General features: G+C 35.0%; 1 protein-coding gene across 1 annotated transcript in view; it reads right to left on the bottom strand.

Moving 5' to 3' along the window:
- Nucleotides 1–24,904, bottom strand: part of EPHA3 (EPH receptor A3) — a 420,397-nt gene that overhangs the window by 143,781 nt on the left and 251,712 nt on the right. Inside the window, exon 5 of the mRNA XM_043996808.1 lies at nt 24,028–24,363. Coding sequence (XP_043852743.1) covers nt 24,028–24,363 — 336 coding nt within the window. The remainder of the gene's footprint in view (nt 1–24,027; nt 24,364–24,904) is intronic.

Genomic DNA, 24,904 nt, shown 5'->3' with positions numbered 1-24,904 from the left:
AGTCCTTATTGTCTATAAAACCAAATACGAATCCTCCATTTATCACTTAAAGCTTTTCAAAACCTGTCTTGGTGATTCAGTAGTGACACTTAACAGTAGATAAAAAGTGTGGTGGTATAATGAAAAGCATTCTAAAGAAATTAGAGAAAATCTAAATACCATAGAGATGGGAAACCAAGTTTGAAAAATTGTAAAAATTAAAATTCTCATGAATTATTTCTGATTAGAACTTCTATTGATCATATTTCACATTAGAATCACTCTATGGAGAGTGTATTTTGTGTTTCCATCTGAGCCAAACACAATCCTCTATAATTCTAGATATGCTCCCCAAATAGCCACATCATTGAAAAGCTAGTGAAATGTCTACTTTGGAGCTGAATTTTTTGGCAAATAATATTTACTGAAACCAGACTCTCAGATTCTGAATGATATTATATGGAGCTTGCTGAATATCATTTTATGATTGCTACATTTCTGCTATTTTGGCCATAATATATCTTCACATGAATCATGTCAGTAATGGCTGATGACATGCAATTTCCAAAAAAAACATGTATGTCACCTCAGTGATAAGTTTGAAATAAAATACTTCATCCTGAAATTGCACTTTAATTTTAAACTAGTTTTTTTTGTATGTCAAGGAGCCCATGAGAGTCTGTGTGTCATTATTATAGATACCAAGAATTTAGGAGAGGCTTCAATAGGATCATCAAACTAGAGTAAGAAGAGACCTCGGATGTCAAAGCCTTCATTTTATAGCTGAGTAAACCAAGGTCCAGGGTATATTTTATGTGCATTACCTCATAATGCAGATACTTTTAAATTCCTTATATAATAGACCTTTCTGAAAGTACTTGGAAACAGAATATGGTAGGATACTGAAGGGTTAAAATACTATTAATCATTGAAAGGGTATTGAGGCTAATTATCAGGAGTGACCTGAAAGAAAAGAGTCATTTTAAAAGCCACAGGCCTAAGTTTGGAATTTTCTTAGGATGTTACCCATATTGCACTGAAAAAGAAATATAGGATAAAAAATATAATAGAAATACAACACTGTGGTGTTCTTGAATTAGAAAAAAAAGGGAATAGAATTCTAGAAATCCTCAAAGGCATAGCTTTTATAATTGAACAGAATCTGAAGATGACAAAGCCTTAAGTCATATGGTAATGATCTGCAGACTAGAGAGCCAATTTGGTGGTGGTAGGATCTCATGACAAACATATTCCTAATTTATTCATTCTACTGCTCAGCAGAAAGGGGCCAAGTAGTCTGAGTTTTTCACAGGGGAACAGTCAACTAGAAAGACTGAGGGAAAGGAGCAATAAAATCTAAAAAGGCAAATGAGATTAGATGGGAGCAAGTGTTTGAATACACGATATGCCTCCAAGGGCCACTTAATTAATAGAGTTCAAACCAAAATCTTGAAAATCTTTGATTAGTTGTTAGAAAGAATAAATCAGTTTGAGTATGATTTCACACAGCAAAGAGTCACATAACTTACCAAAACTCAGCTCCAGCTAGCTGTAGAATACCTTGCACATGGAATACAGAACCCAGACAAGGGACCACCAAAGGTTATTCAGAATTAATAGCAGGAAGAACTTAAAGAAAACCTTCTGATTGACAAAACAACAGATGGAATTGTTCTACTTGGAGAAGTCAGTGGTCAAGAGACCATCATTCATGACAATGGGGTTCAATGTTACAAATATGACCTGGATTGACACATGAGTAATGCCTGCTCTTAACAACAACAACAACGAAATTTTATGCTGTATAAAAACTAGCATATTTATACACTCTAAAATTTTGAAATATATATATATATATATATATGTATATATATAAATACATCCTAGGATCATAGCAACAATCTTTTGAGGTGGATACTATTGTCTTCCTAATTTTACATAAGTATGAAAGAGGTAACATAATTTGACCAGAATCAGACAGTTAGGAGCTGCAACAGGTATTAAACTCTCACCTTTGGGACTTCAGGGCCAATTTTCTCTCTACCATGCCACTGTACTAAATGGAATGCAGAGCTGGTGTGTGACATGCTGAATTTTAGAACCAGCATCAAGAAATGGAGACTGAGCCAAATGGGTGGTCTGCCTGAACCATAAAAGTATAGAACCTGATCTCAACACCAATTTTGTTTGAATCCTATTTTCAGTTGTCCTTGGATGATGGACATTTAGAAGAAATTCCTTAAAAGAAGCAATGTAAGGAGGAAAGAATCACTCGAACCCTAAAATTGTTAAATTTTATTCTCTAATGGAGATCTTACTGTTAAGAGAATGGCTGAAATTGGAGCTGTGAAACATATCTCTAGGTATAGATGGTACCAGGAAGCCATTGGAACATTTTGTGATATGGCTATGAAGGTTCTATATGATGACTTTGGATGTTTGGATTAAAAGAAGATTCTTGAATTAGTGAGAAAAAAATTTTCTAGTGCAAAATGGTGACTCATGTTGGGTGTTGAAAGGAAAGGTAAAACATAATTTTCACAAATTATAACAAATATATCACAAAATTCATATATTATGATCAGGTGAGATTTATGCCAGGAATGCAGGGCTGGTTCAATATTAGGAAAACTCTCAGCTTAATTGACCAAATAAATAACAAAATCAACAAAAAATATATGATTATATCAATAGATGCAGGAAAAGCTTTTGACAAGATACAACAAATTCCTATTAAAAACACCCAAAACATGGGAATAAATGGAGTTCTTTTTAAAATGATAAGTAGTAACTATCTAAAACTGTCAAGTATTATTTGTAATGAGGATAAGCTAGAAACCTTTCCAATAAGATCAGGGGTGAAGAAAGGATGCCAATTGCCACCACTCTTATTCTATATGTTTTTAAAATGTCAGGTATAGGGGCAGCTAGGTGGCGCAGTGGATAGAGCACCGGCCCTCGAGTCAGGAGTACCTGAGTTTAAATCCGGCCTCAGACACTTAACACTTACTAGCTGTGTGACTCTGGGCAAGTCACTTAACCCCAATTGCCTCACTAAAAAAAAAAAAAAGTCAGGTATAGAAAGACAAGAAAAAGAAACTAAAGGATTAAAATAGGCAATAAAAAAAAACTATCAATGTTTGCAGATGATATGATGTTATACTTAGAGAATCAACTAAAAACACCTAATTGAAATAATTAACAACTTCAGAAAAATTTCAGGATATAAAATAAAACCACAGAAATCACAGTCAATTCTAAAATTTACCAACAAAGTCCAGTGGGAAGAGAAAAAAAAAGAAATTCCATTTAAAATAAATTCATACAATATAAAATACTTGGGAGTCTGCCTGCCATGACAAACCCAGGAACTACATGAACATAACTACAAAACACTTTTCACACAAATAGTCATATAAAAACAATTAGAAAAAAAGGAAAAAATATATTACAAAAATATTTATATTAACTTTTTGTGGTAGCAAACAATTGAAAATTGAGGAGATGCCAATCAACTTGAGAATGACTTCATAAGTTGAGGTATATGATTATGATGGAATACTATTTTGCTATGGACCTGATAAACAGGATACTTTCAGAAAAACCTGGGAAGGCTTACATGAACTGATGCAAAATGTCATAAGTAGGACCAGGAGAACATTGTACACAATAACAGCAATGCTGTATAATGATCAGTTATGACTGATTTAGCTACTCTCTACAATATAATGATCTAAGATAATTCCAAAGGTCTTATGATGAAAAATGCTATCCACCACCAGAGAAAAAAAAATGATGGAGTCTGAATGTAGATCAAAGCATACTTTTAAATTTTTTTCTTTCCTTTTCTTGTTATTTTGGTCTGTTTTCTTTTGTAACATGGATAATACAGAAATGGTTTGCATAACTATGCATGTATAATTTATATAAAATTGCTTGCCTTCTCTCTCTCTCTCTTTCTCTCTCTCTCTCTCTCTCTCTCTCTCTCTCTCTCTCTCTCTCTCTCTCTCTCTCTCTCTTTTCAGGGCAGTGAGGGTTAAGTGACTTGCCCAGGCTCAAACAACTAGTAAGTGTCAAGTGTCTGAGGTTGGATTTGAACTCAGGTCCTCCTGAATCCAGGGTTGGTGCTTTATCCACTGCACCACATAACTAAAGGCATTTTCTTACCAGGATCTGCTGACTTTCTCATCTCCCACCTGGGAAAATCACAGACCCCCAAAATAGAAAGCTCTGGGGAACTAGAACTGAGAAGGCATTTTTAAAACCAGTCCTAGGGTAAGGGCCCCTGCTGTTTCAGAAAGACCACAGGAATAATTCAGTTAAAGATTGCAACTAATTTGGAGAGAAGACAGGAGAATGACTTGTCTAGTAGAAACACTTTGCATTGTGAAGAACAAACACAGGTTAGTAGTGGAGCAATTGGTGCAACACAGATGCCATACCCAGCAGGGAGCAGTTTAAAGACACCATGAGAAAAGAAAGGACATCAGGGGTTTGTAGTGGCATCTCTACGAGTTACCTCTGCCACATGAATTCTTTATGTGTAGCTGTCACTGCCCGTGTCCTCCATTGTCTGTGGTCTCTCTTTTCCACCAATTCCATGTTCACTTGTGAGAGAGTGAGCCCCATGTATATGATGAGGGGGATGTTTTGTAGTTACTGTACCATTTTAGTAAAATGTTTTTGCTTTGAGCTAAAATTGTATCTACTGATTGACTATTAAAAGTAAGTATAATAGGAGATTGTGATATATATATATATGTGTGTGTGTATATATATATATATATATATATATATATATATATATATATATACACACAGAGAGAGAGAGATTTTTATTAGTGTGAGTGAGTCTCCAGATTAGCTTTCAATGCTGAAATATAGGTAGCCACCACACTCAGCAATTCAACTCAAAAGGATTAAGTTGGGGAGGGATTCTTGGGGGATATACTGTGTAAAATCTGATTGACATGAATACTATAGTTATGATCATATTGGGAAAAGGGAAAGAGAGAGATAGAGAGGGAGAGAGAGAGATGAAGGATAGAGATAGGTGACAATATATTTTCTTCTATATTAGAAAGGAAACATACCACCTTCAAAAATTCAGTTTAAAATGGGAGTTAACGGAATAGGAAGTAAATAGAGAAAGGCATGGTTTAGTGTTTTTTTTTAAATAACCAACAAACCATAGGTAAAATAAAACAGGAATCATTCACCAAATCAGAATCAGACAATGATGACTGATATTTCCTCATTTTTTGCCAAATCAAAAAAAAAAAAGCTTACATTGCTAGATATAGAGTTCTCTTTAAACCAATATATGTTATGATACTAGAAAAGAAACACATCTTTCCTGTTGTATGTATATATGGAGCATGAAGGATAAAAACAAATGAGGAGGGGGGCAGTTCGGTGGTGCAGGGGATAAAGCACTGGCCCTGGATTCAGGAGGACCTGAGTTCAAATCCAGCCTCAGACACTTGACGCTTACTAGCTGTGTGACTCTGGGCAAGTCACTTAACCCTCATTGCCCCACAAAAAACCAAACCAAAACAAAACAAAACAAAACAAAAATAAATGAGGAACATTTAGCTATAGAATTATAGAACTGCTCCCACTTTCTTTTGTGTGATATTATAGAGATTTTTATTTTTTTCTTTGATCTCAACAACTGAAAATGTACCAAAAAGTAAATCATTCTATTGTTTTTAAAAAATGTGATAACACTTGGAAATGCATATGGTCAATTTACTAATGATTTTGAGTTTCGTGAGGGTCCTTAGGAAATGCTGTTTATATAGAGCTCCCATTTATCCAAAATGATTAGAAGAATGATGTACTCTGATAAAATGTATACTCTTTACATTGATATATAAATTATCAATTTGTTAAGATTTAAAATATAAAACATATGACTTTCAAACTGTTTTGAAAATAATTTTATCTTTCTTTGATGATTTTGACATTGACATCTTGCTTTGCTCACAGAGATTGTTAACAAGCAAGCACTTTACAGTAAGATACAACAAGTTCCCCTCATTCTACACATCCTTACATAGACTTACACATTAGAAACCTATCTTTGCCCTTAATTTCTATAGCCTGAACTATACCACTTAGTCCTTGATTAAATTCTGTGATTTATTGCTCTCTAATTGGTTTATGCGTGTTAGGCTTATCTCTCCCAACTAGATTGTAATTCTTAGTTTTACTAGTATATAAAATCCTTGGGGGCTGATAACTTTAAAAGTAAGGAAAGGATCAATTATGTCATCTAAACCCATTCTTTAAGACCAAGGAGTGAACTACTACAATTTAGTGAGATTTTCAAAAGCACTTGCAACAGCAACAACAATAACCACCAGAAGAATACAATTAACTATAAAACTACATTTCCCAAGCATTCTGCTTAAATGACCTTTCTTATTAGGTTGGGAATTTCCTGTTAGCTAATTTCTTCATTTTTTAATGGATTGTGACCTAAGGAATGTGCCCTATTTTTTATGAAATCATTATTTTGCGTCTTTTGAATGTGAGTTTGAATACGTTTTGATTATTAAAATTTTATTGAACTATCCATGCTGGGTGCAGAACAGTGCAATGATGTATTAAAAAAGGGAGAAAAAGTACAAATGTTCATAGGACTGTGCAATATACATTATGAGTAAGAAAGAAGCCAAGGCCTAGAAATTATAATTTCAAATCAATTGTGTTATTTATGTTTCAATTTTTATATGCGGGGCAATGGTTGATTCAAAAATATAGCAAGTTGAAAAACATTACCAAATAAACTCATAATTAATTTGTTTGCTTAATTAATGGAAAATTAATTGAGAAGAGAATTGGGATATTAATTATGGTCATTGGTATAAACATTCTGAAGGGTGAAACCTTTGTTAAGTAGAAAGCTCGTAGACTATTTGCTCTTCCGATATACTGCTCTTCACTCCATGACTATGACTCTCCAATAGTCACTCTGAACTTTTAAAATCAAACATGAGCATTGAATTGCTTGTCTATCAAGTTAAAGCCAAAATGAATTTTTTTTTTCTGATTTATGATCTGGTATCTTCTCTCTGGAAAAAAACCCTTCCATCTCCTACATATTGCTTCTACTGTGTACAGGTATATATGAATTTTAAGTGATTTGACAGCTAATAACTTTAAATAGGGAGGAAAAAAAGTGGGGGAAAACCCTACACTCAATAAAAACTTTCTTTCTGAATCAATCTTGAACCTTTAAGTTAGAAAAAAGTAAATGCAAATTCTTTCTTTTTCTTTTCCTTTGTTACATTTCCAAAGAAATGCAAGGTGTTAGAGTGCAAAACTTACTGGATTTGAGGTCAAAGGGCATGGCTTTGAACTCAGACTCTGTCATTTAGTACCTGTGTGATATTGATCAAGTCACTTAACCTCCTTGGCCTCAGGTCATCCTAAAAATGGGGAACAGCAAGATGGTGAAGTTAGGAGGACCTTAGTTCAAATCTCACCTTAGACACTTAGTAGCTGTGTGACCCTGGGCAAATCACTTAACCCCAATTGCCTTAAACATCGGGGACCAGGGGTAGCTAGGTGGTGCAGTGGATAAAGCACTGGATTCAAAAGGACCTGACTTCAAATCTGGCCTCAGACACTTAACACTTACTAGCTGTGTGACCTTGGGCAAGTCACTTAACACTTATTGTCCTGCAAAACAACAAAAGCAACAAACATCCAGGACCATCTCCAGTCATTCTGCTATATATCTTGCCATTCAACCCAGAAGGCTCTGGAGGATAGAGTGAAGTTGGCGACCTTGCACAGCCCTCCCTCACTTAAATCTAATTGACTGTGTCATGACATCACTTCCTGTTGTCATGGTTCTTTTCAAGAATGAAAAAGTCTCTTCCAGCTCTAAATCTGTGATTTGCTTTAATTTTTTTTTCCTTTAACAAAGTTGCCTACTATATGGAGTGCTTTATTTAAAACAGGATCAGGAAGACATGTTCAAATCACTGCTGTTGCACTAACTAGCTTTGTCACCATGGGCAAGTCCCCATACCACTCTGAGCTTCAATTTCCCCATCTATATATTGCTATTAGGATTAACTTTGTCTTTAAACTCAGATTATGCAGGTAAACTTAAATTCTTAAATATATCATTTCATTTATATAGTATAGCATATATATATATATATATCTGTTATAGACATATAACATATAGCATGTAATTTAGTGTTATAATTCTACATATATATCAGCTTTGATTATTCCCTGTAGTTATCTCCAAAATTGTCCTGATATTCCTCGGTGTTCCTCAGAAATCCAGGAGCAGTTCTTAAGAGAAGTCTGAATAATAATAATAAGTGGATTCCTCCTGATGTTTAAGGGCTCTACCCTCTGCAGTCAGCCTGAGGTATGTAATGAGTATCAAAAATTAAGACAATATGACAGGATTACGATTTGAATTTTGAAAACTACCGCTATCACTAGTCATATCCTGTGACTCTGAACTCCCACACAGAGCTTGAATGTAATTGAAAGAACAATACGGCTCTCTCTTTGTTTCACTTATTGCTCCAATCTCACATTTGTAATATACCTACCTACCAGGAAACCTTCCGATGGCTGAAAGGACTCATTAATGTGTTTAATGATGTGGAATGCTCCACGAATGCTGTAGTATATCACTGCAGTGCTGATGTGATCTGATTCTGAGATATATGAGAATGTGTGTTGAATAAAAAGCAAAAGTTTCCACATTATTATGCAGGGAAAACATATAAATAACAGGACAATTGCTTGATTAATTTACAAACTCAGGGCCTGATTCAAAAAGTCCTCACATACCTATAGTTCTCACTTAAGTTGATGGAAGAAATAGATTAGTAAGACTTGCAGCCTGCTTAATTTATATGTCTCATAGAAGTGAAAACTACAAGGGGAGATTTATCAAGAATGTATTTATAGACTGAGTCATATTTTGTTTAGTAAGTTAATCTTATTGTTTTGTAAGCTACCAATGTCCTGAGAAAATGAATGTGGCCTCCTTTGGTACCTAATTTGCTCTCAGTAACTATATTTGTAAGGGCAGCTAGGTTGTGCAGTGAATAGAGAACAGGGCCTAGAGTCAGGAAGACCTGAGCTCAAATCCAGCCTTAGACACTTACTATCTGTGTGATCATTGGCAAGTCACTTAACCCTCAGTTCCTCATCTGTAAATTGAGCTGTAGAAGGAAATGGCAAATTCCAGTAACTTTGCCAAGAAAACTCCAAATGGGATCGTGGAGAATTGGACATGACCGACCAACAAGAATGTATATTTGTTTAGGTTCTTCCTATTAAAAAAAGATGAATGTTTTAGCATGCTATAAATCAATATGCATAGTTATAGTTGGTGGTACCTTAAAAAAGAGCTCAACATATCCTTTCTGGTTCTTATTTGTTTCAAAATATCTTTTTCCATAAGTTTTAAGTCTTCTGATTGATATTCAGTGGACTCAATCTTCTAATCTTATCTGCCAATTATATGTCCTTCCTTTAGTTCACACTAAATAAAACTAGAAACCTATATTTATCAAAGACAGCATGATGTAGTAGATGAACAGCAATATTTGAATCCAGGAAAACCTGGGTTTAAAGTTTGCCTCTGATAAATACTGGCTATGGGCTCCTTGAAAATTTTTTTTAAATTGATAGCTTTTATATGGCACTTTAAGGTTACAAAGAAAATATAAACATATATTTATATATGTGTATAGTAGATATAGATATAGATAATAACTCCTTTGATCCTGGCAACAACCCTGAGGTAGATGCTATTGTTATCCTTATTTTACAAATGAAGAAAGCTGAGCCTAAGAGAAATTAAATGACTTGCACAGGGTCACAGTACCTAAGGCAGGATTTGAACTCGGTCTTTGGGGCCCCAAGGGCAGTACGGTAGTCATTGTTTTACCTAGTACCCTGAAAGGCAACTCTCTTAAGACTGCAAGATGCAAAGGTGCTGTTGTGAATTGATAGAGGTGATTTCTTCATCTGAGAGTTTCCAATGCCAATGAAGTTATAAGTCCAGTCCCTATCCACATCTTTATCCCTCTTAAAAGAACAAATAAGTAATGAAAATTTGCAACCCTTGGAACTTAGATTAGAAGTTATATGAAACTTACCTAAAAGTCTATACAGCCACTTAAAATTAAGAAAAAACCAAAATATCACTAAAGCATGCATCATGCATCACCGATTGTAGAAACTTAATAAATGTTTGTTGATTTGAAATGAATACCTGCCTTTTTAGTTTGTGGAGTAGCAGCAAATTTCAAAACACAGTTCACTTAGATTAAAAAAAAAAAAAAAACTAAAGTCCCGTTGAATTCTCTTTATAAGATTTTAGACATAGAAAACACTGGAAAAGAGAACCCTCAGAAAAGATATGGTAACTAACTCTTCATATACTTGAAAGGCTCTCTTGTAGAAAGTAGATTATTTTCTTTTCCTTCCTGGCCCCAAAAGGCTAGAACAAGGAAGGTTCACCAGGAATGTGTGGAAATTAAAAAGAAGTACATGAAATGTGAAATCAGGAAAAAAAAATCCCTAATAATTGGAGCTGACAAAAGTTGGAATGAGTTGCTAAGGCAGGTAGTAGATTCTTGCCTCTCATTAGAGGTTTGTGAGCATGAGTTTATGTTGTTGTGGAGATCATTTTAGGGTATGGTTTGTACTACTGTGGGAGTCTGTGAATCTTTACTGGCACAGTAATAGCAACTATTCTACAAATTAGTAGATTGTCTCATGGGTTACTGTGGCTAAAATATCATCACTTTTTGGCCATGATAAATCACATTAAGGAGACAATAAGGTCATGCTAATAGTCTTTCCTAATCTGATAGAACCTATCAGAGATTAAGGTCTTGTGGCACAGTCTTCAAGGACCTAAAAACATCCGAATACTATGCTAAAACCATAGAGAATTATAGAGTATGGCTTCAGTGTATTGCAGCACTATTGCCTTGTTTTGATAGATTACGTTCCTTCTCTGCTCTGGGAAGTTGCATCAAAGAATTTGTAAATCTTTCTATCTTTTTTCTTTCCTTTTTTTAAAGCTCTGAAATCTAGCCAGTGACTGTGCTTAGGCAAAAGACCTCGATGTTGACTCATTTATCTCTCTTCTTTGAGCATACTCCCCACTAAATTGCCTCCTCTCAACTGTCTTTCTAATATTATAACCAGACTAGTAAAGACCTGCGGTTAAGATTGTTTATAAAGGCAAAGCAAATGTTTAAAATAAAGAAAGGTAAACAGACTTTTTTTATGCCCAGTGAGATGATTTCAGGCTTACATGAGTAAACCCAAGGGCAGAAAGAAAACCTTTTGGTCTATAGTGCACTGAGGGGGATTCAGCAATACAGTATCTGTCCTGGCTCTCCTCAGACCCAAAATAGGTCAAATGGTTTTGCTTCCTGAGTCATGTTCCCTTTCCTTGTACTAGAGTCATATGCCTTGCTTTTATTCTACAAGCTCCAAACAACTTCTCACAGCCTGCCCTTCTCTGTTTCCAAGCCTCCACTTTATGTTCCTCTTTGAGTATCACTTCCTCCTAGTCTGACAACTGACTTTTAAAGGTTACACGGGGGACATGGAAAATCATTGTTCATCCTATGGTGTTGTTCCCTAATTCACTCAAGGGAATTGCTTACACCTCATAAAGGGATCACCTGGAGTAGCCACATTTTTACAGTTGGTTTAACACTTTGTTATTGGCCCCTTTTCTGTGATTGGGTCACGGGATTTCAAGGATCAACTCCTTTACACAAATGTAAATGGAATTTTACTCTTATGACATTTCAATGATTGAATCCTGCAAAATAGGACATGGATATAGTAAGTAATTCCCTTTGGAATTATTTAAAGCAATATGAAGCTTTAATCCATTTTTTAAAAGCTCATTTTTATTTCATTCCCCCCATACTATGTAAAATTTATCTATTAGCTAGCATAATAAACAGCCAATTCCAAGCAGGAATAGTAAAGGAAGATATGAAATGAATGGGGATTAATGAGGGATAGGATTTGGTTTGACAGAGAAGAAATAAGAAGAGAGGGAAAGTAAGAAGGGGGAGAGCAAAGATAAGAAAAAGACACAGCAGATAAGGCATTCTAAGAGAATCAACCTAAATGAAAGCATAAGTGAAAGAATGGAGGAAGTAATGAGTTTTCTAAACAGTGAAGAAAATAGCCTAATTAAAAAAAAAAAGATAATAAGGAGTAAGGTTGGATGAAAGCAGACGAAACTGGAGTTGAGAAGACCAACTAGGATAATGTTGTAGAATTACAAATATAATTGATATTTATATGGTTCAAGAGTTAATGTTTTAGTTGATAATGATAATAATGTTTTAATTTAATATATCATTTTCATGCCTGCACATCATTATGATGATGATGTTGATGATGATGATGTTTTAGTTTAATTTATTTTCATACATGTCATCATAAATACTCTTTTTTTTTTTTAGTGAGGCAATTGGGGTTAAGTGACTTGCCCAGGGTCACACAGCTAGTAAGTGTATGTTAAGTGTCTGAAGCCGGATTTGAACTCCGGTACTCCTGACTCCAGGGCCCGTGCTCTATCCACTGCGACACCTAGCTGCCCCCATCATAAATACTCTTAAAAGGTTTGGAAGGTATTGAACGTGGTAAATCCAAAGTGACATCAAAAAAATGAAATTGACGACGTAGGAAAATACAGGAACTGCCATTTTTAGATGTAGCAGTCATTGCAAAATCAACTGTTAGTGCAGAGGCAGATCACTGATTGTCTAGAGTAAGGGTCAAAGTAAACACCAAATTGGAACGATAAAAGTGAGAAGATGCATGTGTGGTTGTGATTATAGCTATTCTAACATGACTTATTTAAATAAATTGTGTTCTCTGAAAAATGGAAAACAGAATGGGCAGAAATAGACAATCAGTCTAGTACCATTTTCCCCCTTCAAATATTTTGACATCTCTTGCATTTACATTGCCTACATGTCCCCTTGCATCCCTCTTCTTACCCCCATTCGAACAGCCATCCCTTATATCAGAGAAAAAAAAAACAGAAGAGGAAGAGAAAAAATCAACAAAACCAATGAGAAAAAATATTTTTAATCCAATACTTTTGTTATATGTGGAGTGTTATACACCCATGAATCCCATGTCTAATAAAGGGCAAACTAGTCCAGGTCAGAAAGAGAGCAAGTCAAAGTTCCCATGCTAATCAGTAGTAGGATGGGTCCTGTGAGTGGCTGCTCTACTTTCGGCCTCAGCAAGATAGGAAGACCCCCTCCCCCGAGACAACATCTCCCCCCCCAAAAAAAAAACCACTCAAAAATATTTTAAAGAGGAGACTATAAAAAATAGAAATGAATTCAAATGATAATTTCACCAAAAATAAATATGAAATGTGGTCTATGATATAAAATAGCAACAACAACAAAAAAAAGGCTACCAAAAAAGAGGCAAGTTATTGTAATAGAAAGGTCATGAATTTTAGAGTCACAGAGACTCCAAGAAGTCATTCAACATCTCTGGACATGTAAAAAGAGAAGATTGTTACACATGATCTTGAAACTTCCTTCTACCTATAACCCTAAGATCCCCCCAAATGGCAATTCATATGCCTATTTTCTTTTCTCTTAGAAATACTAGAATGACCTGTGAATACCTAAATGATATTCTTGACAAAAGGAGGAGATGGGAACAAACTTCTGCAAATGACTTTTAATAGTAGAAAATATTTTTAAAGTATTATATCTGTCTGACAAGTACAAATACATAAGGGCCACTTATGTCTGTTGTTATATGAGTTTTAAAAAGCATGTTTTTAGGTGGAACAAACTATAGCCTTAATGACTTTCTTGAAAATATATTTTCCATACCTACTGTAAAAAGAATTAAAAATAAACAATATTGTACAGTTGAGGCAGCTATGGAGATAATTTTATTCAATATAATCCACGCGTTAAAATGAGAGGAATAGTAAAAGAATGCAATTCACCAATATTCAAGTCCAAAAAAAAAAAGAAAGAAAAAAAAGGGATTTCATATTGATGGCAAATTTCTCCATATGTTCCGTTTCACAGATAAGTCATCCACTCGTCATGAACCAGTCATGTAAAAGAGATAAAACATGTTGATAAAACAGAATATGAACATTTATATTGTTCACAATATTATATAAAGTTATATGGATAGTAGATTAGTTTATCAATTATTATGTATTTAGATGAATTATGTCCACATAAATATATAAACACAGAAATACAATTATATATGTTTATAAACATACATAGTATATATATATATGTATGTATGTATGTATATACATATGTATAGGTATGCTAAGGTGCATACAGATATATCCGTGTATGTGAATTAATAGGAGCTGGGCTTGTGATTCATTAAAGTGAATTTTTAGGAGGTGAGGGAACTAAAAGATGAGGGAACTTACTCTGTCAATGAAGGTAAGGACCTTCTCATCAACTAGTCACTCTTAGAAAATTGTCTAGGACACTAAGAACATAAGTAGTCTGCCCAAGGTAACACAATTAATGTAAGTCAGAGATGGGACCTGATACCAGATCTTCTTGATTTCAAGATTTCATCTACTGTCTTTGGCTCTTGGTTTCTCTGTATATGTATATACATATACATAATAGATACACAATATGCATATTATCTAAGTAATAAATTATACATATAAGATGAATATGGACAGGGACTGAACCTGTTATTTCCTTGCTATAGGGGAATTCTAGGTAAGGAAACTTCTACCAATGCAGGCAGGTAAACACCTTCTCTGAAACTTAGAATCTTAAAGAATTGCCTAGAGCAGGGCTTCTTCAACTTTTTCCATCTGAGACCCCTTTTCATCTGAGAAATTTTTATGCAACCCTGGGCATATTAGGCATATAAAACAGGCATACATAACCTTTTACTGTTGCCAAATATTTTTGCAACCCCCACATACAGATACACGACCCCATGACCCACAGTTTAAGAAGCTTTGGCCTAGAGCACCAAGAATTGGTTAAATTACTTGCCCTTGGTCACACAGCTAGTATATGTCAAAGAATGGTACCTTTCTTTGTACTCATAAACACATTATTTATATGTGTGTGCATATATATATATATATATATATAATATGTGTGTATGTGTATGCATGCATTTATGTATGTACATGTATGTGCATACACACATAAACTACAGAGAAAAGAACTGGCCCTAGTAATGTAATAAGTAGGAGGAGACTGGACTGGATTGCATTTCTGAAAAGGCACAGTAGTTTTAATGATCCCAAGCTGTTTACTTCTGTTTACATCACTTTACCATGTATATTGTCCCAGAGATTATAGATTCCTATGAATCATGAAATACCATGATATCAGAAAAATGAAAATTACAAGTAATCCAAAAAGAAAAGAAAAAACACAGTATTTGTTACAAGGTTTTGTTTTTCTTTCTTTTTTTAATTAGTGAAATGGCCTTGTTGAGAAGATAGAAGTCAGATTTAAGTTAATTGAAATAAATAAAAGAGAAAGATGAATAGTGTAAGTGCCTAGGACATAATAGATAATATTTTCCCAGAGTCTTGGTGCATTCTTAGCTCAAACTAGCCTAAAACTGCACTGACTTCTGGAAGACAATGTATAATATACTTTATGAACACATACCATGCATCTTTTTATTTTGTTTTATAGCTTTTATTTTTAAGCTATATGAACTTAAAACTGTACTAAGACTTTTGGGACATACTGTATAGCCAATGATGCCCCACAGGCTAGAGTGTCATGAAAGATATAGAATCATAGATTTAAAACTGTAAAGAATCATTGAGTCTAACAACTATATTTTATAAGTGAGGAAAAAATTGACCCAGAAAGGGTAAATTGCTATAATAAGATCATAGTCAGGAAGAATCAGAATCCAAATATGGTCTCTAAGTCCACATCTAAACCTCTTATCAAGAACATATCTGATTAGAGAAGCATGTGGGGTGGTCATGTGGTAAGATATGTAAAAACAATATGCCAAAAAAAACCCAACAACAACAAACAAGTGTGACCATGGTATCTCTCAGATATAGAAAGAACCAGAATAAGACATTAATGGGCTTATTAGATTCTCTGATGTGTTCATTGAAAATCATTGAACTGCATGGCAGAAAATGGAAAGATTTGGAGAGGCTAAGGGATATAGTAATGGAATGAGTAAAATGGATTAAATAGTTAAAGGAGGAGCATAGTGATGTAGGTGATAAGACTGTTGGCATTGTAGTCAAGAAACCTGGTGTCTAATTCTACCTTATGTACTTACTGGCTGTCTGCAAATAGGCAGATTTCTTAACCTCCAGGAACTTGAGTTTCCTCATCAATGTATTGAGTATAATAATACTTGTGTTACCTAGCACATAGAATTGCTATATAAACCCTACAGTCCTGTTTAAATGTTAGTTTTTAGTGCTATTAAGAGCCAATGATGGAGCAGCTAGGTGGTGCAGTGGATAAATCGCTGGCCCTGGATTCAAGAGGATCTGAGTTCAAATCCAGCCTCAGACACTTAACACTTACTAGCTGTGTGATCCTGGGCAAGTCACTTAACCCTCACTGCCCCTGGGGAAAAAAAAAGCCAATGATTAGTCCACGCTTTTTGAGCCTGGATGATAACTGGAATAATGGGGGTTAAATTAATAGAGAAAAATTGGAAGGGAAAATTAGTTTGGGGTAAGATAATAAATTGCTTTAAACATACTGAATTTTACTTGACTGCAACATATCCAAGAGAAGATGTCTAGTAGATATTTAGATACATGAGGCTAAAGAAAGCTCAGATGAGAGGGCAGAATGAAGACACAGATTTAGGACTCATCACGATAAAGATACTAAGTTGATGATGTAAAATGTATAAATTACATGCAGGATAGACTGTAGAAAGACCAGAGAAGATAGAGATGAGATTCAGTTATACTCAATGAGTTTTGGTCCCAAGAATGGTTGATGAAAACAAAAAGTAGTCACCAAAATGGCTTGTCTCCCTTGAATTGTTTCATTGTTGCAACTCTCCCAGGAACTGGGGAGAAGGAAAAATATGCAATACTATATAAATGTTACCAATTGTTAGAAGAAAGGATGCTTCTAAGTAAATAAAAAATTAAATTGGCATAGCATTATCTGAGTTGAGGGTAAAGATGGTCAAGGATAGAATGTCAATATTGTAAAATCCACTGTATTTGGCAATTAGAAAATCACTGCTAACTTTTGAGATATGATTTTAAGTAGAATGGTGGAATGACAAAAGAGGTAAGGCAGGTGGTGAGGAAATTAGGGCAGCAGATGCAGATTGCATAATTAAACTTTTTGTTGTGTTCACGGAAAGACAGAAAAGAAATAGAACAGTAGCTAGAGGGAGCAGCTGGGTCATGTAAGAGCTTTTGTCAACATAATGATGTGTGCCTATTTCAAGGCCAAAGGGAAGGAACTGGCAGAGAGGAAGAGGCTGAAGATTCTGAAGAGGGAGGAAAGAAGCATCAAACCTCCTTTGGGATTTAGGAGAACAAGGGATCTAAGGCACAGTTAAGGTTCAGCTTTAAGGTAAGGACTAAGGAGAATAATAAATATAAAAGGTGGTGTCAAGAATAAATCGAGTATCCCTAACCTCTCCTCCCAGAAACCTTGCACTTCATCCCTAGAATCACATTGAGCTCTGATAGGTAATTTTTTGCCTTATTCTATCCAGAACCAGGCCATCTCCACTCTGGCCAGTGTATCCAAAATACAGAAACTTTGCCTCTGTTCCTGAAACTACACTGGATTCTGAGAGGTGAAAAGATTTTACCTTATCTCACATGAATAAGTGAATCTTTCCCAGAACTTGGTCTCCACACCATCTCCTCACCATCCCAATCTTTGCATGTCTTTCACCTTTCTAGCCCCTATTTTATTGTATTTATTCTTCCATTAGAATGAAAGTTCCTTGAAGACAGAAAACATCTTGCTTGCTTTTATTTGTATCCCCAGAGTTTACCACAGTTCTTGGATCACGGCAAGGTATTAATTATCTTACATTCAATTGTCTCAATGAAGGAGATGAGATTATAGTTCTGATTGTGGAATGAAAATTGTATCACGAGTTTAAGGAAAGAAATGTGGGACACCCACTGTGTGGGAAGTTGTATAGTAAAGATATATTAAAAGAATGAAAAGATGGCTAAACATTGGCAAGGGCCAAATTGAAAATGTCTAACACAAATTCATAGTTAAGAATAGACTGCCTCCTTCTCCTTTTCTATCCTTGCTTCTAACAAATGGGAATATTTATATAGTATTGAATATTCTTCCTTCTCCCCAGTTCCTGGGAGAGATGCAACAATGTGATTTAATTCAAGAGAGACAAGAAAAGTTATCAACATATTCAAGAAATTCTAAATTTTGTAGAATTTCTCTTACTAGATGAGATCTTTTCTGCAGATGGCTGTTTGATGATATTGTTATGGAGTTAGGATTAAAGTTTAAACTGGCCAGCTAAACTATAGGATACAGATATGGGGTGATGCTCCTTGAGAAGCTAAACTGAAGGATGAACACACCTTGAGAAGCAAGAGAGATAAGCACATTAGGCATCTCTGCTGCCTGAGTGGCACCAAGGAGACAGAAATAGCTCCAGCCACCCCTAGCCAACCCCCCAAAAAGGCTCAGGTCATCACCCCATCTACCATCTACAAAGCCTTTTTCCTGTTTGAGGACATAGGTATCTCAGAGAAGATCTCTGAACCATCTCCCCATGAGAGAAGTCCAAGGACTTCTCTTCTGATCAACTTTCTCTACCACCTTAATAAAAGATTATTTTATTCTAATTGGATTTGTGTGTGAGGTGACATTATTAAGAGAGTAAATGTATATGATTACACCATGCCTTTTATTTCACTCTAATTCCTTGTGTATGCATCATGAGTAAGGAATACTACCTGAATTTTCAATATAATCTAGCACAATTTAAAAGGTGGCTTACCATGTGCTCATCACTAGACATGTACAGTGTAATCAAGAAAAAAATCCAACAAATCTAATCACAGAAATTAGATTAAAAGAGAACTTAACCAGCTTGCTTTATTATATCCATGTCAAAACAAAGGCTGAGAGGAATTAGAAAAACTGGCATCATATCTATCTCAGCTATATCTTCTCTGTGTTCAGGTGCTCATTTTTCAAGGCTACCAGTTCATTAACCTTCACTAGGACAAAACCAAAACAATACAAAAAAAATTTCCCCAGCACACATGACATTGGTCCTTATCTCTTTTATATAGCTTACATTGGAGATTTGAAAGGACAACAAAAGCTATTAACTTACCAGACATACACAAGAGGGACAGACATGATGAAATGTATTTTCTAGAAAATGTGTTGCTGTATGAGACTGTAACACTGAGAAATATACACACATTTTAAGCATTAGATAACCTTGATGTTCAATTTTGACTTTTCTATGTGATTTGTAGAAATATATGATACTCTTTATAACTGGAAGGGCCAAAACACCAACTTTATTTATTTCTGAATTTCTTAGCTCTCTGATGCCTTGTTACCTAGGATCATCCAAGTATACATGCTCAGAAGTATGAGTTCTATGGTAAATTCAGTGTCAGAGAGCAGGGAAGAAATATAGACAAGTGAGCATTGCTTGTTTATACAGCTTCCAGTTTGTCTTAAAAGATAGTCATAATGACTATTGATGCTCTTATTTCAGGAATGTAACTGAATCAGCATGAAATATAGGATTTGGGACAACCATTTGCAATGTTGACAGAATGGCCTAAAAATTTTGGTTTCACTATATTTGAGGAAATATTATTATACAATACACAATAAGAATGGCATGACAAAATTCTCCCAAGGAAAACAATTAAACTGTTTACTGAAGCACAAATTTTAAAATGTCATTAACTGAAATAAAAACACATGTAGACTTTCCCATTGCCTCGTTGCTATTAAGGAGTTTAAGAATGACATCAGCCTTTTATATGATTGCATTTACAATTCAGTTCAAAGCAATCTACACATTTCTATAAATTAGAGACAACAAAAATATGATTTCAAAACTCAAAAAGTGAGAGTTGGTAGAGAAGATGGACTATTATCACAGAATAAATAAATAATTGTCTGATATGATTTCTTTCAAGGAATCATATAATTTTTATATAGGCATGGTAGACACTTTGTTATGTTATAGCAGAGAGAAGGCTGTGCTTGGATCCAGGAAGATGTAAGTTCTAAACTATTTCAGATACCCTCTGGGTGTTATTTAAGTATGAAAGTTGATATGTGGGTTGGTAGTTATTGATGTTCTTTGAGTTGCCTCTATGTTTTGTACTAATAACATTTTTTCTCATATTTGTGCCTTTTTGACATTTTAATGTACTTTTTGAATTAATCTTTTAACAATCTTACAATTGTGTAGCTGCCATTGTTACAATATATTATGACTTAAAATGTGCCCTTGGTTTCCATAGATTGCCATCATGTGTCCTTCATCTCCATAGGTCTCCTCCATTTATCCTTGGTCTCTATGGATCTCTGTGTATAATTGGTGTGATAAAATTGTGTCTTTTTCCCCATTTGTTCCTGTTAGTGCCTTTCTGAATTTTTAAGTCCAAGTATGATAGTGCCATTTTTCTTTATGATAAAAAGTTATAATTTATGAATGAATAAGCATTTTTAATTATCTACTATGTGCCAAGCACAGTGTTAAGTGCTAAGGATACTAATAGAAAAGTGAAATAATCCCTTTCCTAAAGGAAATGACATTATAATGGGAGAGATATTTGTATGGTAATACTAGTGGCCAGGGAGTGAAGTGTATCAGGAGTCAGAGCAATAGTGAGTTGATCCAGAAGCAATCTTAATATGTCCTTTCCATGAACAATGGTAGTTTACTATCAATTTGATTACTGAATCTATGTGAAAGGTGGTAGAGTAGGGGTGGATGGGAAGGAAGACAACAACAAGGAGGCCCACAGGGTATCTAGCATAGACAATTAGATGGATACAATGTATGGGCTAGTCTTGTGGGCTAGCCTAAATATATTGTGGGCTAACTGATTTGATCTCACCAATGAGGATGGTTCCCTGTAAGGAAAGAATTCCAAAACTGAGATGATTATTTCCTCCAAGAACAAAAAAAAAAATTGAAGATCATTACTATCTTTCATATATTTATTTTTCTCCTTCCATTTTCAGCCTTAAGTGTCCTTTGGCTAGCTTTGCTTAGATGAGTCCCTTGCCAAGCATTCTTTTCACTCTCCAGTGTTTTACCCTTCCAGTGTGCTACAGCTAACAGTATTTCAACATCCTTCTCTAAAAGATTTGTACAAACCATTTTATATTCTAAACTTGTGTTGCCTTTGATTGCCACATCTCTCTACTTGGCAAGTTAAGTAACATGTTTGCTAATGTAACTTTTCTCTTGTGATCTCACTTTAGGAGAATAACAGGTATGCTTGACTATTAGAGTGTTTGAATCTGACAATATTTTTATTTAACAACAATAAAAATATTTTCTCTCGTGTCAGCCTCTGCTATGTCCCCCTGGTTGCTGATTATGTTATAACTGCACCATCTTAAAGCTTTATTTCCTACCCTAGCTAGTGATGGATAATATTTAGAGGTTGTATTTCCATTTATTTTAAGAAATAACTGTGTATTCTTCTCTAGGAATTTTATGTCAACTGAGATAAAAATCATAACCAATGATCTTGTGGGGGAATTTAAATTAGCTAAGGGGGGAAAATGGAGAAAATAATTTGAAAATGGATGATATTTTCAATAAGCACAATTTAAGAAACAGTAGGTCCTTAAAATGAGGGCTGGGATAACCTAACTATCAACACTTTTCTCCTTGCCACCACCAGAGTTCTAAGGCATCTTTCTTCTTTGACTTATTGCGTCCTCTGACTGTGCTCCTTGGTATACCTGCAAATTTTAGACTAATTTTATATATATGTGCAGGACAACGAGGGTTAGTGACTTGCTCAGGGTCACACAACTATTAAGTGTCAAGTGTCTGAGGTCGAATTTGAACTCAGGTCCTCCTGAATCCAGGGCCAATGCTTTATCTACTGTACCATCTAGCTGCCTTCATCTAAGGATATTTTTTTAAAGTCAAACATAAGATTTAACTTTAGACAGGAGGGGGAAAAGTTATTTTCCTCCAAAATACAAGCTTCTCTCTCTCTCTTTTTTTTTTTTGTCCTGGTATTTAGTTTTATACAGGTTAACTTTTTAAGGCAAACTTCATTTTCACATTATTCTGTATTGTATCATAAATATCTAGATAGCCTAGAGAGCCTGATTTTCAAAACTTTCTGACTAGAAAATAGTAAAATTAGGATTGGATCAATAAGGTTGATATTCTTATTGACCTGAGCAGAAATTTCAACTAATGATAAATCTGAGAGAAATCTCATAAATATCATTTCATTTAAATAATTCATAAAATAGTGAGAATATGTTTAGATCAGGCATCAACAAGTACCTATGTATCTTTAAAAGTCATATTCTTATCCTGTCTTCTAACTTCTCAGCCCTGGTGTGTCAGTGGCTAATCACCTCTCTCCCTGTTTCAGCATCTCCACAAATCCTAATGAAGGCTATAGGGACCTTTGATCCCCTATACAGGTATCACAGAGCCTCTTAAATTGATTGTCTGAGGGTTGCCTCTGTAGCAGAAGGTCCATTACTAAGGCCTTCTCAACCTGGCCTAAATTTACCTTTCAACCTTATTATGCAATATTCCTCATCCTATATTATATGATCCAACCTCACTGACCTTCTTGTTCTCCACAATATGATAATCCATCCCTTATCTTGGTCCCTTTGAACTGACCATCCTTCCTTTGAGGAATCCCTTGTATTTTATCCTATCATCTGGGATGCAAGATATATTTCTATTGAATCCCCACTATTTTTGTTACTTGAGTATAAAGAATGTCTCTTTCCATGTCTATGGGGTTCTCTACCTCTCTTCTTTAATGTTGGGAAGATGGGGAGCTTGTACTTGACATAATAGGCTTAGGAGACTCTGTCACTTGCACAGCAGGAGAGATTCATTCACAGGTAGGCTCTTTGCAAATTAACACAAATATGCCTAATTAACTTACTACAAAATAATGACCATACATAACATTAAATATATATATATATGATTCACTTCTCTATTAATTTTATTCTTCTATAAAACTGTAATCTTGTTATGTGTTCTCAATTTTTCATGCTTTATTATTCACATGCTATATTAAAGCACCCAGTTTTAAAAAAATGTAAGAATAGAAATCATGTCTATATAAAAATAAACTAAATCAAATCTTAAGATATTCTATGTAAAACATAAACAAAACATCACACATTTTTATCTTAGAAGAGATCCACAGATGAGCACTATATATAATTTTGGACACAATGCTATCAACCTTATAGAGGGTTACAAGAGAGAGCAGAGAATGGGAACATATGACAGATGAAAAAAATAGAAAGAACCAGTCTTGCTATGTCTAAAGCAAAGGGGAAAGTGATGGGGAGAGGAAGGGAGGAATTGTTATGGAAGAGGGTGAGGAAAGATATCATTCTGTACCACTGCAGGGGGGAAATCAGTGATGTTTCCAAAACTCACAGTGTGGATTAAGAATTAGGAAAAATAAAACATTGTTGGCTGGTCTCATGGTTTAAAGCACTGAACAATTTATATCAGGAAACTGTCTAGACTATTCTTATAAACAGACCTCTTATAAGTGATGGTATTCCAGTCATATGTCACATTCCACCTGAAAGATTATTTGAATGTTTCATGCATCACTAGGGTCCCTTCAAATGAATTCTCTCTCTCTCTCTCTCTCTCTCTCTCTCTCTCTCTCTCTCTCTTTCTCTCTCTCTCTCTCTCTCTCTCTCTCTCTCTCTCTCTCTCTCTCTCGGCTAATGTCCACTGCTTGATTTTAACTTGACATGGATAAGAAGTAAACTATAGGATACTTACCAGCCTGATTGGTTGTTATGCTGACTGCAGCAAACTGTCTTGGGGATGAACTCATGTCAGACACTCCATTAACCGCATCAATCTCAAATGTATAGTTAGTGTGTGCTAGAAGGTCTACCACTGTCACTGTGGTGTTGGTTAGTCCAAACTGTCGTGGCAGGAAGTGAACATTGGGGCTGCATGGCTCACACTGTTTAACACTCCCCCCACATTTTTTACATATAATGTTGAAGGTCACGTCTTTCCGGCCTCCTGTGTCCAGGGGCCAACTCCAGTCCAGTATAACGGAGGTCTCGTTGATATTAGATATAACATTTCTTGGTGCAGATGGAGGTCCTGCAAGGTAGTTCAATAGGGAAGATTAATAAGCTTCACTTTTCTAGAACATGTGAAACAGAAATTTTACAAATGGAACTGGCAATGGCAAATAGTTATCTTATCTTTATTATCTGCCTCTCTCAACTGCCCTTAAGAGATGTCATTAGATAAGAGGCATAAAGATACAAGAGTAAGTACCCTCCCTAGTGTACCAACTGCGAATCATGAGTCAAAACTAAAGAACTTTCAAAAAGTCACACAAAACAAATTAGTGCTAATGTCAATTTCCGTGTGAAGGATTAATTTGAAAACCCTGGTATTAGTTTCTAAATCTTAGTCTTTTCTTTTGCTCCTCTGAACTCTGTCAGAAAACATCCAGGATGGATGTAAACTTAAAAGTATAAATTCTAGTTCCATAAGCTTCTATAACCTATCCAATGTAAATTTTGTAACACGCATTCATTAAGCTTTTTTATTGGGAGGGGGAGAGTGAAATGAGGTGGTGGTAACATGGCATTGCTTTGTAGTCAAATTCATTTTATGATTAATGTTGCATTTG

This window comes from Dromiciops gliroides, chromosome 3 (assembly GCF_019393635.1).
Source record: "Dromiciops gliroides isolate mDroGli1 chromosome 3, mDroGli1.pri, whole genome shotgun sequence".
Taxonomy (NCBI): Eukaryota; Metazoa; Chordata; class Mammalia; order Microbiotheria; family Microbiotheriidae; genus Dromiciops; species Dromiciops gliroides.
This window is presented reverse-complemented; position numbering and strand designations above follow the sequence as displayed.